This window comes from Mustela putorius, unplaced genomic scaffold (genome assembly GCF_011764305.1).
Source record: "Mustela putorius furo isolate JIRA1106 unplaced genomic scaffold, ASM1176430v1.1 tig00003867_pilon_pilon_pilon, whole genome shotgun sequence".
Taxonomy (NCBI): domain Eukaryota; kingdom Metazoa; phylum Chordata; class Mammalia; order Carnivora; family Mustelidae; genus Mustela; species Mustela putorius.
The window spans coordinates 17327978-17343141 of record NW_025422019.1 but is presented as its reverse complement, the minus strand read 5'-3'; the positions used below and the strand labels follow the sequence as shown (position 1 = coordinate 17343141).

Sequence of the window (15164 nt, the reverse complement as noted above, 5' to 3'; positions counted from 1 at the left end):
TTTCCAGACTATGCATGCATAGTTTTGCACATTTACATTCTTCCCCCTAAATGTAATATACTTATGTTATTTATAACACTGGCCAATGTAACTCAGTTTATAAATCAAAGAAATTTTTATTAACTTGCAATGCCAGATGATGGTGGAGTTCCTTGAAACTGATTATGAAAGATAAACATTCTGGGTTTCCAAGAATATTCTTACTGGATACAGAATATTTTGGCATCAGCTCGTTGTATCATAAAGAATTAAAGAGCAATATTATTTTTAGTGGAATCAAGTATGCAAATTACAGTGATTCCAGTATTTCATTATGAGAGACCAATAAGAGGTCAAGAACAGTTACCTGCCTCAGTGATTCTGGCCTATGTTGCAGTTTTTTGGCTGAAGCATCTTACTAATGTCCAGATTTGTGTTATGTCATTTTGCCCAGATTAGCAAATATTCTATCATCCCTTCGGTCTGTTCTGTTAGCATTTTTACTGCAGATATACTATTTTTAATTTTTCTGGGGGTAAAGGATGGCATTATTGATGTTAAAATTAAGATTTTGTTTGAAAACACAGAAATAAATTGCAAACCTCTTGATAACATTTTTCTGGGCAACTTATCACTGGCTTTTTCTTTTTCTGCTTCATCTTTTGAGGGCTTCTCCTCTTTTTCAAATGATTGTGTTAACTGGATCTGAATTTTCTCCTGTTGGAAGGCAAAATCGGTTATAAATGAAAATATAAAGCAATTTAGTTAATACCACATATTTTTATTTTTTTGAGTAACACAAAACTGTACAGAGGAGGAAAGGGACAAAGATTTTTATGCTATTCAACTAGATTTTTCAAAATGGAATACAACTTAATATTTTTATCACTTTTATCTAAGTCTTGATAGAATATGTTAAAATTAATGTTTGAGTTGAATATATCAATTGAAACATATCCTCTAAATTACTTCAGAGAGTTTTCCATATTACTCAGAAAAGAGCTACTTGTGAAACCTCTAGAGGACCAGAAGCAAGGTCTTCTTAACCTATTTTTGTACTGGAGAAGCCACGGCCAAACAAAAGAATAATAATTATCACTGGCCAAAGAAAAGAATAATAATTATCATCAATCATGACGACAGTAACAATTGACAAGCCAATACCTAAAAAATAATTTTTTCAGTATCCATTATAATCTCATATTCCTCCATTCTCTTGCCACATAAATATATAAGTAAAGCTTTCCAAAACCAAATCCACACAACTGATTATTTTTAATTTATGATTTACACATTACTGTTCTTCCTTCAATCACCACAAAGATTGAGACAGGTTTCAAATAAGACTGTTTTCCTTCTGGATATGTAATATTTAATTGGGAAGTAATCATATCCTATAAAACTGAAAAGAAGAAGGAATTCTACATTTCATTTCAAAAATAGTGTCATTACATGTAATTTCAGAAACCAAACAAGTAATTGTAAACGAATTCACATAGCCTAAGAGGACAAAAAAAAAAAGGAAAAGAAAAGAAAAGAAAAGAAAAAGTCACACAGCTCTGTTTATTCAGGTGAAGTTATAAAGGTAGAATAACTTCCAGACCATTTCTACTAACGACAGAAGTATGATCTATATGTTGACTACATAATACTATTCTTTAGTGATGAAAAACATTGATCAGACAATTACTTCACTTTTTTGGGTGATAGCTGTGGTGGAAATAGGTCTAATAAGTCAACATCAAAGGGGATATAAGTTTCAGTGGTTGAACTTGTAGCCACAAGAATTTTATTAACCTGTCCCTGCCCCGGCACATATTTTTTTTTCAAATAGTATTTGGCAGAATTCCAGATCTCATATATATACGTATGCATTTTTTTCCTATAGATTTGCTGACTGCTATGTTTACCTTCTTTTACTTCTGCTTCTCATCCTACCACAGTTCAAATTTGTGCTTAGAATATAGGGCAAAAGCTCTGCATGGGCAATTTTTATTAGAATGATGAATACTTGGCTTTATGCCCTCCTTTGTCTTGCTTACCAAACTTCATACATTAATCAACTTCATATCTTTATCAACTGGTAAGTCATTTTTTTCATAATGACTTATTTTCTAATCTACTTTCCTTATTCTGTTCCTAAATGTAAAACAGATATTTAAAAATGAAACTATGTTTCAGAAGTAGAACATTACAGAAGTTTTCCTGATTTACACATTCTATGCCAACTCAAGAATAATCTATGAAATCCATGTTGGAAGAAAAGATTTCACATTTAGACCTTCACTAAAAGTAACTTCCACGATCAGATTTCATTTCTAAATTCCCTTCCCAAAGCCCTACGTTTTAATTACAGATATTAAATTATTTTATCAAGATGAACTGTATTTAAAAATCCAGTAGGCTTCATACACTGAGGCCTTGCTTTCCATTAGTACCGAGGCCTTGTTTCTAGTAGCAAATAAATGAGACATATTTTAAACTCAGTAGCCTCTTCACTGTCATTGACATCTGTTATTGAGGTCACTTCCCTCTCATAAGCTCTCATCAGACACAAGTGACATCTCTCTCTTTTTTTTTTTTTTTTTAAAGATTTTATTTGTTTATTTGACAGACAGAGATTACACATAGACAGAGAGGCAGGCAGAGAGAGAGAGAGGGAAGCAGGCTCCCTGCTGAGCAGAGAGCCCGATGCGGGACTCGATCCCAGGACCCCGGGATCATGACCTGAGCCGAAGGCAGCGGCTTAACCCACTGAGCCACCCAGGCACCCGACATCTCTCTTTTAATTGCCTCTCAACCTTTTGAATAATGAGTTTTACTCCGGATTAATTCCTCAAAAATCACATTCTGAAGCAGGCATTATCAGTTGGAAAGTGTCTCTACTGCCAAGAATTAGATACTACCACATTTTATGAGAAATAGTTCATTTTCTAATACCCATTTAGGTGCACTTTAGTTAACTCAAGGCTTAGAAGAAGATAAATTTCTACTAAAAGCAGTATCTTTTATTAAGAGAATAATAATGGGTTATTATCTGAAAAGAAAAGAATTACTGTATCCAAGAGAAATTGAGAAAGAATCTATTAAGTGGAATACTGAACTCTGGCATGAATACCTTATTCATTATTCACATGCTATAAACTCAGCTCCTTGAACTTTATATAAACACAAAAATTATCTCTGATCAATAACATATACATTAATATACAACATACACTCTTGATATTAATTTTTTCTCCTATAAATTTTCACTAGACATATTTGTTGTACTGTGAGAATTTTCCCTCTAATATTTTTCAGATCAGGTTAAAATATACTGAATAAAACCTAAGATCACATTATACTTTTTCTCAAAAAGTATGTACTTTTTCCATATTAACAGACTTATGAATGCCCGACCCTTCTCATTTTCTCAATATCCTTGGATTAATTCCAGGAGGCTAAGATGACGCAACATATTGGACAACGGAATGAAGAAATGAATTTTCAAAAAACCTTATAATATTCATTGTTTCACCTTGTACAAGGTGTTTACTCTAACTTTTACAATATAACTTTTAAAATTGCTATTTCAAAAAAATTTCATTGATTTCTTCCAAAGTGTATCATAACTCTTCAGCCTTGTAAACAACCATGTAAAAGCCAAAGGTTAACATTTAAAAATGTTCTCCAGGCAATAATTCTTAATAAAATATTTTGATTATATTTTAGCTTCTTGTTAGAAAGTTCATTCATTATTTTATTACTGAAGTGTATCTACTTTATAGAATATGTAACTGTCTTCTAACCATGTAGTTTAATTTTAAATAAAAATCACAAATTTTGAACCCCATGTTCCTGACACTTGAACAAATTTCAAAGGAAATGAATCTGTATATACTCACTGACAATAAATAATTTATTTTCAAAAACTTCCTTTTCTTGTATTTTGGAAACAAAGAAGTGAAGTGTTTTTAAAGAACTCAACACGTTCTAAATATGTGACAACTATCTTCAATATCTATAGGAGGGTTTTGAGGTATCAGCTTCTAAATCAAGGTAAAGTATAAGTCTTTTGAATTAATAAATGTACAACTGGCACTTATTTAAAAAAAAAAAAGTACAACCTGCCATAACCATTTTTTTCCTTCCTCTTTTTAGTCACAGTTTCTTAAGTAGCCAGGAAGTTGCTTTAATTCTTTGAAAGTGGATTATTGGGATATAAAGGGATGTCAGTGCTCAAACCCTTAAGAAGTAGAACACACCATCAACAGGCAAAGTTATCACACTTGATGACACTGGTAAGAGGGTCCTAAAACATTTATGTATAAATATCCAAAGGTAACACGAGACGAAGATCAGGGCATAGCTGAGATGATGAGAAAAGTGAAGTTATAGCATTAAAGAAAATACAAAAAGCAAACTGAACCATTTGCTTAAACCTCACTTGTTCAATATTTTACAAGCACAGACAGAAGAGATATTAGAAGTATTAAACTATTACAGCCAACCTAACTAGAAAACTGGCTTCACCATGCATTCAGGTTAATAAGTAAAATAATACATCAAGCCAAAGTCTGGGTCGTTTCCTCATCACACACAAGCAGTAAGTGTTTAACAAATTCATAAAAGCCAAAATCAAAAGTGCAAATTTCACCACAATTACAATCACTCTAAGTATTACATTAATATTTTATAACTTTTCAATAATATATAATCCTTTACAGCCATATTCCCAGTTAGGTATGTAGTTCCTACTTTTTTCCAAAGGGAAGCTACTACACTAAGCCTCAGATTGAAATAATAAGGTTTTTCCACCTTTTCATTTGTATCTTCAGTGGCACCGATTATGAAATCAGTTTCACTCATTAAAAATAAAACAAACAAATGAAAACACATACATAATGCACACACATGCATATACAACTTTTATTTAACCTAATGAAAAAATATTCTCCAGGAAGCAGGTTACTGCACCAAGTCTTTAAATAACAATTTTCTTGTTTTGTTTTTTGTTTTTGTGTTTTGTTTTTGTTTTTGTTTTACCTGGTTCTCCTGTGATATCTCTGCTGTAGGGGGTGGTGGAGATTCTTCACACACTGCAAGGCTCCGAACTAGCTTTAACTTTGAGCTTGACTAAAGAAAAGTATTTAAAATTAACACTACATTTCACAAATCTAGGGCATATCCAAAAGCCCCCTAGAGTTTCTTAAGTTTCTTTATAGTTTCGGCCATGTATAAAAGTAGGTGAAATGTGCAAGTTAAATATATCACTAAATATCACAAAACGCTGTTAAGAGTGAAAACAATAACTGCAGTTTCAAAAACTGTAGCAATAGCAAGGATGGGACTAATTTCAATTTCAAAACCCAAAGAATGGTAAGAAAGCCATTTTCTCTACAGAGAACCATTAGAGATATAGAAGCAATGCACAAAAGCGACTAGGCAAGGCAAAAACCCCAAATAAAACAAAATAAGCTTTCTGCCCCAAACAAAATATGACAAAACTAAACTGAATGCAGCGCTGTATGAAAACAAGGATTCATCAAGCATGAAGGAAGGCCCTTGGCATGCCAGCACAAAATATTTACTATACCTTAGACCTTTTTCCTGTCTGTCCAAATGACTGCAATGGCCGCTGAACACACAAGAAAGATTTGTATTAAATTTCATACTGAAACAGAGAGATTGTTGCTTATTTCATAATCCTAAACCACAGAGAAACTACCTGCACAAAGTATTGGAAATAAGGAAATCAAAGTTGGTTTTAAGTAAAAAAAATACTGATTCCTCCCAGAAGCACACTTGAGGAAGATTCTCTAAAATCATTCTGTGGGTTGGTATTTTCTTTAAGTCAGCAAATGGCCAGAATTTCCATGTTAACTGAACTAAATGGAACTTGCAAGGTGACTTCTTAGGTAGTACCAAAATAAAATACACTTCGTAAGTTATTTTATAACACATTACACTTTAACTAAGATTAGGAAGAACACACACAGACACACACAACTCTGAGGCATTTTATGTAGCTGTGCTTAGAAAAGTTCCAAACTTACTAAGAAGAACGTTTCAAATGCACATTGAGTCAGAGTACAACCACCTATCTATGGCATCTTTTCAACACTTTTCACCAGTTTATTAGTGACGGAATCCTATTTGCCTGATCTAGGGTAAGGCAATGAAGCAGAATCAAAGAAAAGAGAGTAGAGTTACAATGTGCAGGTTCATTCAGCAGGACTGTAAGATCATCAGTCACATGAGCGGGACACCTGCTGAGGCAACCAGCTCTAGTTTGTGATACTGGGCTTTGGTTCGGGAAAGCAGCTGAAGTGCCTGTGAAATACAGCCAGATAGGTTTTAAACACCCTGTACTTCCTCCCACCTCCTCCAATCTACCCCTCAAACCCCTATACCAAACAGGTATCCATCATCCACACATATTAAAACCAAGAAGCTAGTTTGGTACCAAACATGAAACAGATAAAAAAAAAGTCCTTAATACCTAGATTACTACGCTTCGCATATGAAAAAAAGCCACCACCTCATCCTAATATCCAAGAAAGCCTTCTGTAAAACCAACAGAAATGAGAATCTGCAGTACCAATGTGTCCTGTCCCCCATTTTGTGCCTAAAGTTCTTGAAAGATAAGCAGCACTGTATTTTGGGGGATTTTGTCCCTGGATTATGCATACTACAAATTTAATAGCGACAATAAAAGGAAAATAGAAAAAATAAAGGAAAGTGATTTTTCATGTCTTACAGAGAAGAAAACAGCACGTAAGTACATGCAGATGCACATATCAGTGCTCCCTACGAGCTTCTACATGTCGGGACTGACCTCTGTTCCCATTTACTTCCTTTAATTTGATTGAGAGGATTTCTAATAGTCTAAACATAGAATTAAAAGAGTTATGCTACATAATGGAATGAGGGCTTACAGGCAAAATAGTGGGAGAAAAATCAAGAAATGAATACTAGAAAATGCAGAAAACTGAATTGAGTTCCAAGGCATTAGAAGAAAAAATTTGTAACTTACTCCCATCCTCAGACATACCTTAAAATTCTAAGTATAAAGGGTACAAAACTCCTATTAAAACACTTTAAAATAAAGATATTAAAATATCTTGAAATCTTTAAAAAAGTTTTTTAAGATATCTTAAAATCTTCTTTTTAGAAGAACAAGATGTTGACTGTGACAAGTACATATCTCTAAAATAATGCTTCTAAAATTACTCATTTATTGAAATCTGTATGAAAACAGAAGGATGTTAATAGCGACAAAGTGCATAAAACCAAACATCAAATTTTGAGCAAATTAACATACTAGGTAATTTTGCTAATAAAGCATGATTTTTTTTTCTTGTTCACAATCTGCTCAAAATATCTTTATACCAACAGGGTGGACAGAACATTTAGGTTTAATATCAGTTACACAATATTAACATAAACTTCCACAAGTACAGATAGGATCTTGTTTTCTTTTGAGCTGGCAAAGTGACTAAGACAAAACACTTTAAAATAAAGATAAAGATATAAAAATAAAAATATTTTATTTAAAATAAAAGAGATGGGGAACTTGCAAGTACAAGCAGTATTTCCTATGCAGGAGGACTGCACTTAAATCTCTAGCTTTGCTTATTAGTAGATGACCCTGGTCAAATTTTTTAGTTTATTCTCATCTGTATAAAAGGTCATACTATTTGTACTTAGTTTTAAAGGCTCTTGAATAAGTTCATTAAAAGGCAGATTTTAAAAAGGGGTTTTGTAAAACCTAAAGAAATATAGATATATGCTTTATATATATAGAGATGTATTTATATTATATAAATCTATAATATATATCTATATATTTATAAATATATATATAGATAGATAGATAAATATATAGAGATATACTTATATATCTCTCTCTATAGATATATATTTATATATATATTAAGTTAAATGTTAGGACTAGTGAGCAGAAGTAGGACATTGATCTTCTGACACACTAGATTCCTAACCTTTAATAACTATAAGGTTAGGAATCTAGTGTGTCAGAAGATCAATGTCCTACTTCTGCTCACTAGTCCTAACATTTAACTTAAAAATTAAGTGAGGATACTGTATGTTATTCCTATAGTAATGACTTAGAGTTTTCATAGACTTATATATGCATTCATCAGCTCAGTTTTAATTCAGAAGGAACCTCTGATGACAATGAAGATGAAAAGAGAGATGTAGAATTATCTTAGTATGATTTCATTTAATTGATATATTCTGCGTTCCTGCTTACATACAAGACACTGCCAAGGCACTGGGGCTACACAGATGAGTAAGACAATTTCCAGTCTCAAGAACATAACAGCCCAAGTTCGGAATTCCTAAGGAGTCAAGCAGAAACCAAGACCTTCAGAATCTAAATCAAGTGCACTTTACATCAGTCCTATAAAAATGTTTTGTGGATCAAATACTCCTTGTGACAGAATACTAAAGATGGACTCCCCAAATTCCCATCCCCCATTATTTAATCAAACTCCAAACTAAGTCAGGCTGTGAGGGAGGTTTTATAGATGTCATTAAAGTCCCAAGTAAATGGATGTTAAGATATAGATAGCTCAGTTGGGTCGGATACAATCAGGAGAGCCCTTTAAAAGTTGAAAGTTTACTTTGGTTGAGAGCAGAAAGGCAAGTCAGAAACAAAGGTGAGAAGGACATGACACATTATTATTGCTGGCTTCCAAGATGCAAAGGCCAGGGGAGGACTGTAGGTAGGCTCTAGGAGCAGAGTGGCCCTTGGCTGAGAAGTCAGTCAGGAAATGTGGATCTCAGACTTAGAGCTAGCTGTAAGGAACTAGATTATGCCAGCAACTAGAATGAGCGTGGAGGTAAATTATTCTCCCAAGCCTTCAGATGAGGGCCCAGGCTGGCCAGCACCTTTTGGCATTGTGAAACTCTAGACAAAGAACTTGGCTGAGCACAATTTAGCTTCTAATCTACAGAACTGTGAGTTGACAAGAGGATGTTCTTTTAAGGATCTAAGTTTATGGTAATATGCTATGTTGCAACAGAAAACTAATACACTACTACATAAGATTACTATTACCTGCCAAAGTAGCATTATTCAATAAAAATCAGTTATAATTTCACTTCAAATAGCAAAGAACTGAAATTACATAATACATACAAAAGAACAAAGCAGAGAAAATCAGTTCTGTTTATTAGAGTAAATAACCTTTGTTTTATATTTTGGTATCAATTTGGCAGCCAGATTTGACTTTAATAGGAAAACAATTTTTAGAAAAATGTACCTTATTATTTAAAGCACTGTTTAACTTTTTGCCATTTTTTAAACCAGAAAAATAAATACACACAAAATTTACCATCTTAACAATTAAGTATACAGTTCAGTAGTATTAAATACATTCATAACTTTGTTCAACTATCACTACCATCCACATCCCCAACAACTCTTTTCATCTTGTGAAACTAAAACTCTATACCTATTAAATATAACTCCCATTCTCCTCTCCCCACAGTCCCTGGCAACCACCATTCTTTTTCTGTCTTAAGTTTGCTTTGAAGTACTTCTTGTTAAATGGAATCATATGGTATTTGCCTTTTGTGACCGGTTGTTTCACTTAGCATATGACCTCAAGGTTTATCCATGTTATTGCATATTGCAGAATTTCTTTCCTAAGGCTTAGTAATATTCTATTGTATGCAGATACCAGAATGTACTTATCTATTCAAATATTGATGGATGCATTTGGATTGATTCAACGCTTCAGCTCTCATCAATAATGTTGCTAAGAACACCAGCATACAAATATATATTCAAAATCCTGCTTTCAGTTTTTTGAGGGTTATATACTTAAAAGTGGAATTGCTGGACCATATGGTTATACAATTTTTAATTTTTTGAAAAACTGCTATACTGTTTTCCAAAGTGGCTGTCACATTTTAAATTCCCGCCAAGAGTGTACAAGGTTTCAATTCCTCCACATTCCTGCCAACACTTGTTTTCTGGTTTTTGATATGCATCCTAATGGGTATGAGATAGTACTCACTGTAGTTTTAATTTGCTTTTTCCTAATAATTAATGATGACGTGTATCTTTTCATGTACTTATTGGCCATTCACAGAACTTCTTTAGAGAAATGTCTGTTCAAGTCCTTTGCCCATTTTTGAATAGAGTTGTTTGTTTCATAGTTGTATTTTTAGTAATTTTCTACATATTCTGGTTATTAATTACTTGTTGGATACACAATTTACAAATGTTTTCTCTTATTGGTTGCCTTTACATTCTGTTTACAGTGGCTTTTAGGGCACAATTTAAAAAAAATTTCTATGAAGTCCAATTTTTCTTTTGTTACCTGTGCTTTCAGTGTCAGATCAAGAAATCATTGCTAAATCCAAAGTTTTGTTCCAATTTAATTCTCCTCCCCCTTTTAGAGATTTTGATTTATGTTCTCTTTGGTATTCTGATTAGAGTAAGACCAGTGAGAATTATGCTTTATAAATACTACAAGATATGGCTTTACATTGTATATGGAGAAAAATTAACACTGGAATTAAGGCAAATCCGTTACTCTGACACAGCCCCTTAGTAAAAAGCTCTTTCAGTTAGGTGATAATTGATACTGGTGCCTGGGGGTCAGTCATTGTTTTGAAGGATAAGCTTTGAAGGCTTCACTCATTTAAAAAAATACCTCCTACTGGCCCATAAAGGCCAGAGGGAGACTTTGCTAATCTCCACTGTTGTCAATTGCAATAATTGTGCCTACCGTCTTCTGATACACCTGACTGAACATCTCTTTTGTTTGTATAAGATCAAACTTCAGTGACCATGATCCTGATTAGGGTGGAGTCATCTGTGTTGACACCTTTCATGGACTAGTAGAAGCTCTCAGTAAAGAAAAAGAAAGCAAGGTGGTCTTCAAACCACTTTCAAATCAACAGCCAACACTGCCTAACAAACCTTGATTAGCCTTGATTAGCTTTTCCTGAGCCAACTGGTGGCATATATGCATGTGAGCTTAGGATTTTATTTTCCCTTTCTAAAATCCATCCATCTTAAGAACAACCTGGCTATTTTATCTGACTCTAATCAGCCAAGTCACACTAATTAGTAAGCAAGTCCAAGCCTTGGACAGGGATGCCCCCTGAAGTGTCCTCATTTTTTGCTATGTTGTAACAGCAACAAGAAATGCACTGAAACACAGAAGGGGCTTTTAGGGTAGCTGAGCAAAAATGAATATCACTGCTCTGGAAAAATCAAATGGAGGTAGAAGACTAGAGGTGAGTCTCAATTATACCACTGGCTCTCCAGGTGACCCTGGGTAATTCACTTCCATTTATCTAGAAAATGGAAGGAGTGCTCAGATGAACTTTGGAAACTTTAGCTCTGAATTTTTGAGTTTAATGAATTTAAATTCAAAATGCTCAATCATTATTTTGAGCTTCTCTTGTCAACTCAGAATCTTTTTTTTGGGAAGAAATGTCAATGGGATTAACCGAGGGCACCTCACCTCCAAGGCATTTCTTCCTCAGGTTCTTAATGAGTAATGGTGGTGATGATAACCTCCACAGATGTCTATGGTTTTCAAAAGGAAACCCATATTCCACCCTGAACCCGAACACATACTCTCAGTTCCCAGGCATTGGGTCTGGGACCAGAAGACTAATACAGTCTTGTCTCAGATCTCAGTATTGACTCTTTTCTTGAAAATGCCAGAGTCCCTCTCTCATAATGCTGAACCAGCCTACTGTCTTTCCTCCTGCTGTCTGTGGGGTCATGATCAGTGTATCCGTGCTCTGGGCTGTGTGTGTTTTCCTGGAATCACCCAAGGGTCAGGGAGTCTGGTGTGACTAATCATTTGGTTGGTGTGGCTTCCATAGCTTAATGGTTATTTTCCTTTATTAGTGTTGTGCTTTTCCCTTAGGCATCTTATGTCCTCATTGTTCAAAGTAAAGCCCAGTGGCCTGGGGATGGCGAATACAGACACCAGCTGGGAGGTTGTTGAGATGCAGAATCTTGGGGATATCAATCCATACCTTCCTCATTATGTTTTGTGGTATTCACCCTTTGACTTCCTTAAAGCAGTCAACTCTTAATAGGTCTGGCAGCCCCAGCTCCACAGCCTCTTCTCTCTCAGATATGCAGATTGTAGCAGGTATCCCTGGGAACTGGGGTGTCTTGGAGCTGGGGTTAGTTAGGGACTGAAAAAGCCCTCTTGGCTGGCCCCTTTGGTGACAATATTTAAGAAATCATTGCCAAATCCAAAGTTATGATGCTTTAGCCCTGTTTCTTCTAAGAGTTTCATACTTTAGCTGTTATATTCAAGTCTTTCATTCATTTTGTGTTTATTTTTATATACAGCATTAGGTAAAGCTCCAACTTCCTTCTTTGGCTATCCAGCTGTCCCAGTCACCATCTGTTAAAAGGACTGTCCTTTCTCCATGGTGTTGGTACCTTCTCAAAAATCATTTGACCATATATGCAATGCAAGGGTTTATTTCTGGGCTATTTTCTTACATTAGTCTGTAAGTCTGTCTTTATGCCAGTACCACAGTTTTGATTACTGTAGCTTTCACAAAAGTTTTGAAAATGGAATGTGTGAGTCCTCTAATTTTGTTCTTTTTAAAGATTGTTTTGGTGGGTGCAGGGTGGAGCAAAATGAACAAAGGGAATCAAGGAGTACAAACATCCAGTTACAAAATAAGTTACAGGGGATATTATGCACCACATGGGGAATATAGCCAACAATATTATATTAATTTTGTATGCTGACAGATGATAACTAGATTTATTGAGGTATACATTTTACAGTGTATACAAAGGCTGAATCACTGTTGTATACTTCAAGCTAATATACTGTATGTCAACTAATCCACAATTAAAAAAAAAATACGTTGGTATTCTCGGTCCTGTCAGATTCCCTATGAATTTTAGAATGGGTTTTTCTATTTCAGCAAAAAATGTCATTTGGATTTTGATAGGATTGCATTAAATCTACAGATGACTTTGGGTAGTACTGACATTTTAACATCAAATCTGTTCATAAACATGGGATGTTTCCATTTAGTTATGTCATTTTAAGCAATGTTATACAGTTTTCATTGTACAAATCTTTTACCTCCTTGATGAAGTTAATTCCTAAGTATTTTATTCTCTTGATTTTTTTTTTTTAAGGGGGAGCAGAGGGTGAGTGAGAGAGAGAATTAAGCAGGTTCCATGTCCAGTGCAGAGCCCAATGCAGAGCTCCATCTCACCACCCTGAGATAATGACCCAAGCCAAAATCAAAAATTGGACACTTAACCAACTGAGCCACCCAGATGCCCCAGTATTTTATTCTTCTGATGCTATTACAAATCGAATTGCTTTTATTATGTCCTTTTCAGACTGTTCACTGTTAGTTTATGGAAGCACAACCCATGTGTATGTGTGTTGATTTTGTTTCCTGCTACTTTATTAAATTCATTTATTAGTTTTAACAGATTTCTGGGGAGTCTCTATAGTTTTCTACATAAGAGGTCATATCATCTACAAAAATTTTGTTTCTTCCTTTCTAATTTAGATGTCTTTTATTTCTTTTTCTTATCTAACTGCTCTGGCTAGAATTTACAAGTACTATGTTGAAGAGAAGTGGTGAAAACAGCATCTTTGCCTTGTTCCTGAACTTGGAGGAAAAGCTTTAAGTAAATCTATGATCAACATTGGTTTTTTATATATGGCTTTTATTATGTTGATGTAGTTTTCTTCCATTAGAAGCTTTTTTGAATTTTTATCAGAAAAGGGTGTTGATTTTTGTGAAATGCCTTTTCTGCATCAATTAAGAAGGTCAAATGTTTTATTCCCTTCATTCTGTTAACATAGTATGTTTGCACTGATGGATTTTCATCTGTTGAACCATCCTTGAATTTCAGTAATAAATCCCACTTGGTCAGGGCATGTAATCTTTTCATATGTTGCTGAATTCAATTTACTAGTATTCTGCTAAAGATTTTTACATCAATGTTCACAAGGAACACTGTTCTTTAGTTTTCTTCTAGCATCTTTGTCTGGCTTTGGTATCATGGTAATACTGGAAAAAGAATGAGTTAGGAAGAGTATCCTTCTCTGAAATTTTTTGGAAAAGCTGGAGAGGGATTGGCACTACTTTTTAAAGATGTATTTACTTATCTTAGAGACAAAAAGAGAGCGGGTGGAGGGACAGAGGAGAGAATATCAAGCAGACTCCCCATTGAGCACAGAGTCCAATGTAGGGCTTGATGGCATGACCCTGAGATCACAACCTGAACCAAAATCAAAAGTCGGACACTTAACCAACTGAGCCACCCAGGAACCCCTGTGATTTTTAAATGGTTGGTAAAATTCACCAGTAAAGCCATTAGGTCTGGTGCTTTTCTCTGCTGGAAGAATTTTGATTACTGAATCAATTGCCTTACTAGCTACAGGTCTTTTCAGATTTTGTTTCTTCATGATTTAGCCTTGTCAGGTTTTATGTTTCTAGAAATTTGTTCATTTCATCTACAATATCCAATTTGTTGGTGCACAGTCATTCACAGTACCCTCTTGTAATCCTTTCATTTTATAGAATTGGTAGTAATGTCCCCACTTTAATTTCTGATTTTAGTAATTTGAGACTTTTCTTCCTTAGTCCATCTAGCTAAAGTTTTGCCAATTTGGTTGATCTTTTTGAAGAAGCAACTTCTGGTTTCACTGATTTTCTCCATTGTTTTGGTTTTCATTTTTACCAGCATTTTATTGCCACAGTAAAAGTTTAGTAGGTTGTTTAACAAACCTTAACATCTCTAGAAAGATGCTAAGGGACAAGGTCCCCAATTTATAATTAGCATTATTTGATACAAAACATGTATTAGGCCAATAAATGCATGCAGAATATGACATATGCTTAAAGAACTTCAGTTTGAAATGGGTCAGAACTACAAGCTACTAGCCTGAAGAAAAACCAAGATTTAGTAACAAGTAGTTAAGGTGTAATATCACAATAAATGTTGACTATTCTTAAATTTACTGCCCTGTAGATAAATTTTGAGGGCAAAGAAAAGTAAACATCATTGATGATTTTAGTACTTTGGTCTTTTGTTTACAAGAAAGGAACTTTAAACAGATCTAAAATTTGTTTCAGAATATGAATGTGGAAGGATTCTCAAAACATTACTTGTACCTTAATTGTTAAGCCACACCAGAGTGTTT

The 15164-nt window shown here is 34.3% G+C and overlaps 1 protein-coding gene across 12 annotated transcripts in view; it reads right to left on the bottom strand.

Annotated features, from left to right (window-relative positions):
• R3HDM1 (R3H domain containing 1) overlaps positions 1-15164 on the bottom strand; it is a 198074-nt gene that overhangs the window by 109648 nt on the left and 73262 nt on the right. For 8 of the 12 annotated variants that reach the window (XM_004774254.3, XM_004774256.3, XM_004774257.3 and 5 more), the window contains exons 4-6: positions 5558-5599; positions 5008-5097; positions 582-696 (exon numbers count right to left, since the gene is read on the bottom strand). The exons of 1 other annotated variant lie outside the window; for it this stretch is intronic. In XM_004774254.3, the coding sequence (XP_004774311.2) occupies positions 582-696; positions 5008-5097; positions 5558-5599 (247 nt within the window). The remainder of the gene's footprint in view (positions 1-581; positions 697-5007; positions 5098-5557; positions 5600-15164) is intronic. 3 more of the 12 variants (XM_004774258.3, XM_013046754.2, XM_045066556.1) reach the window with 2 other exon arrangements.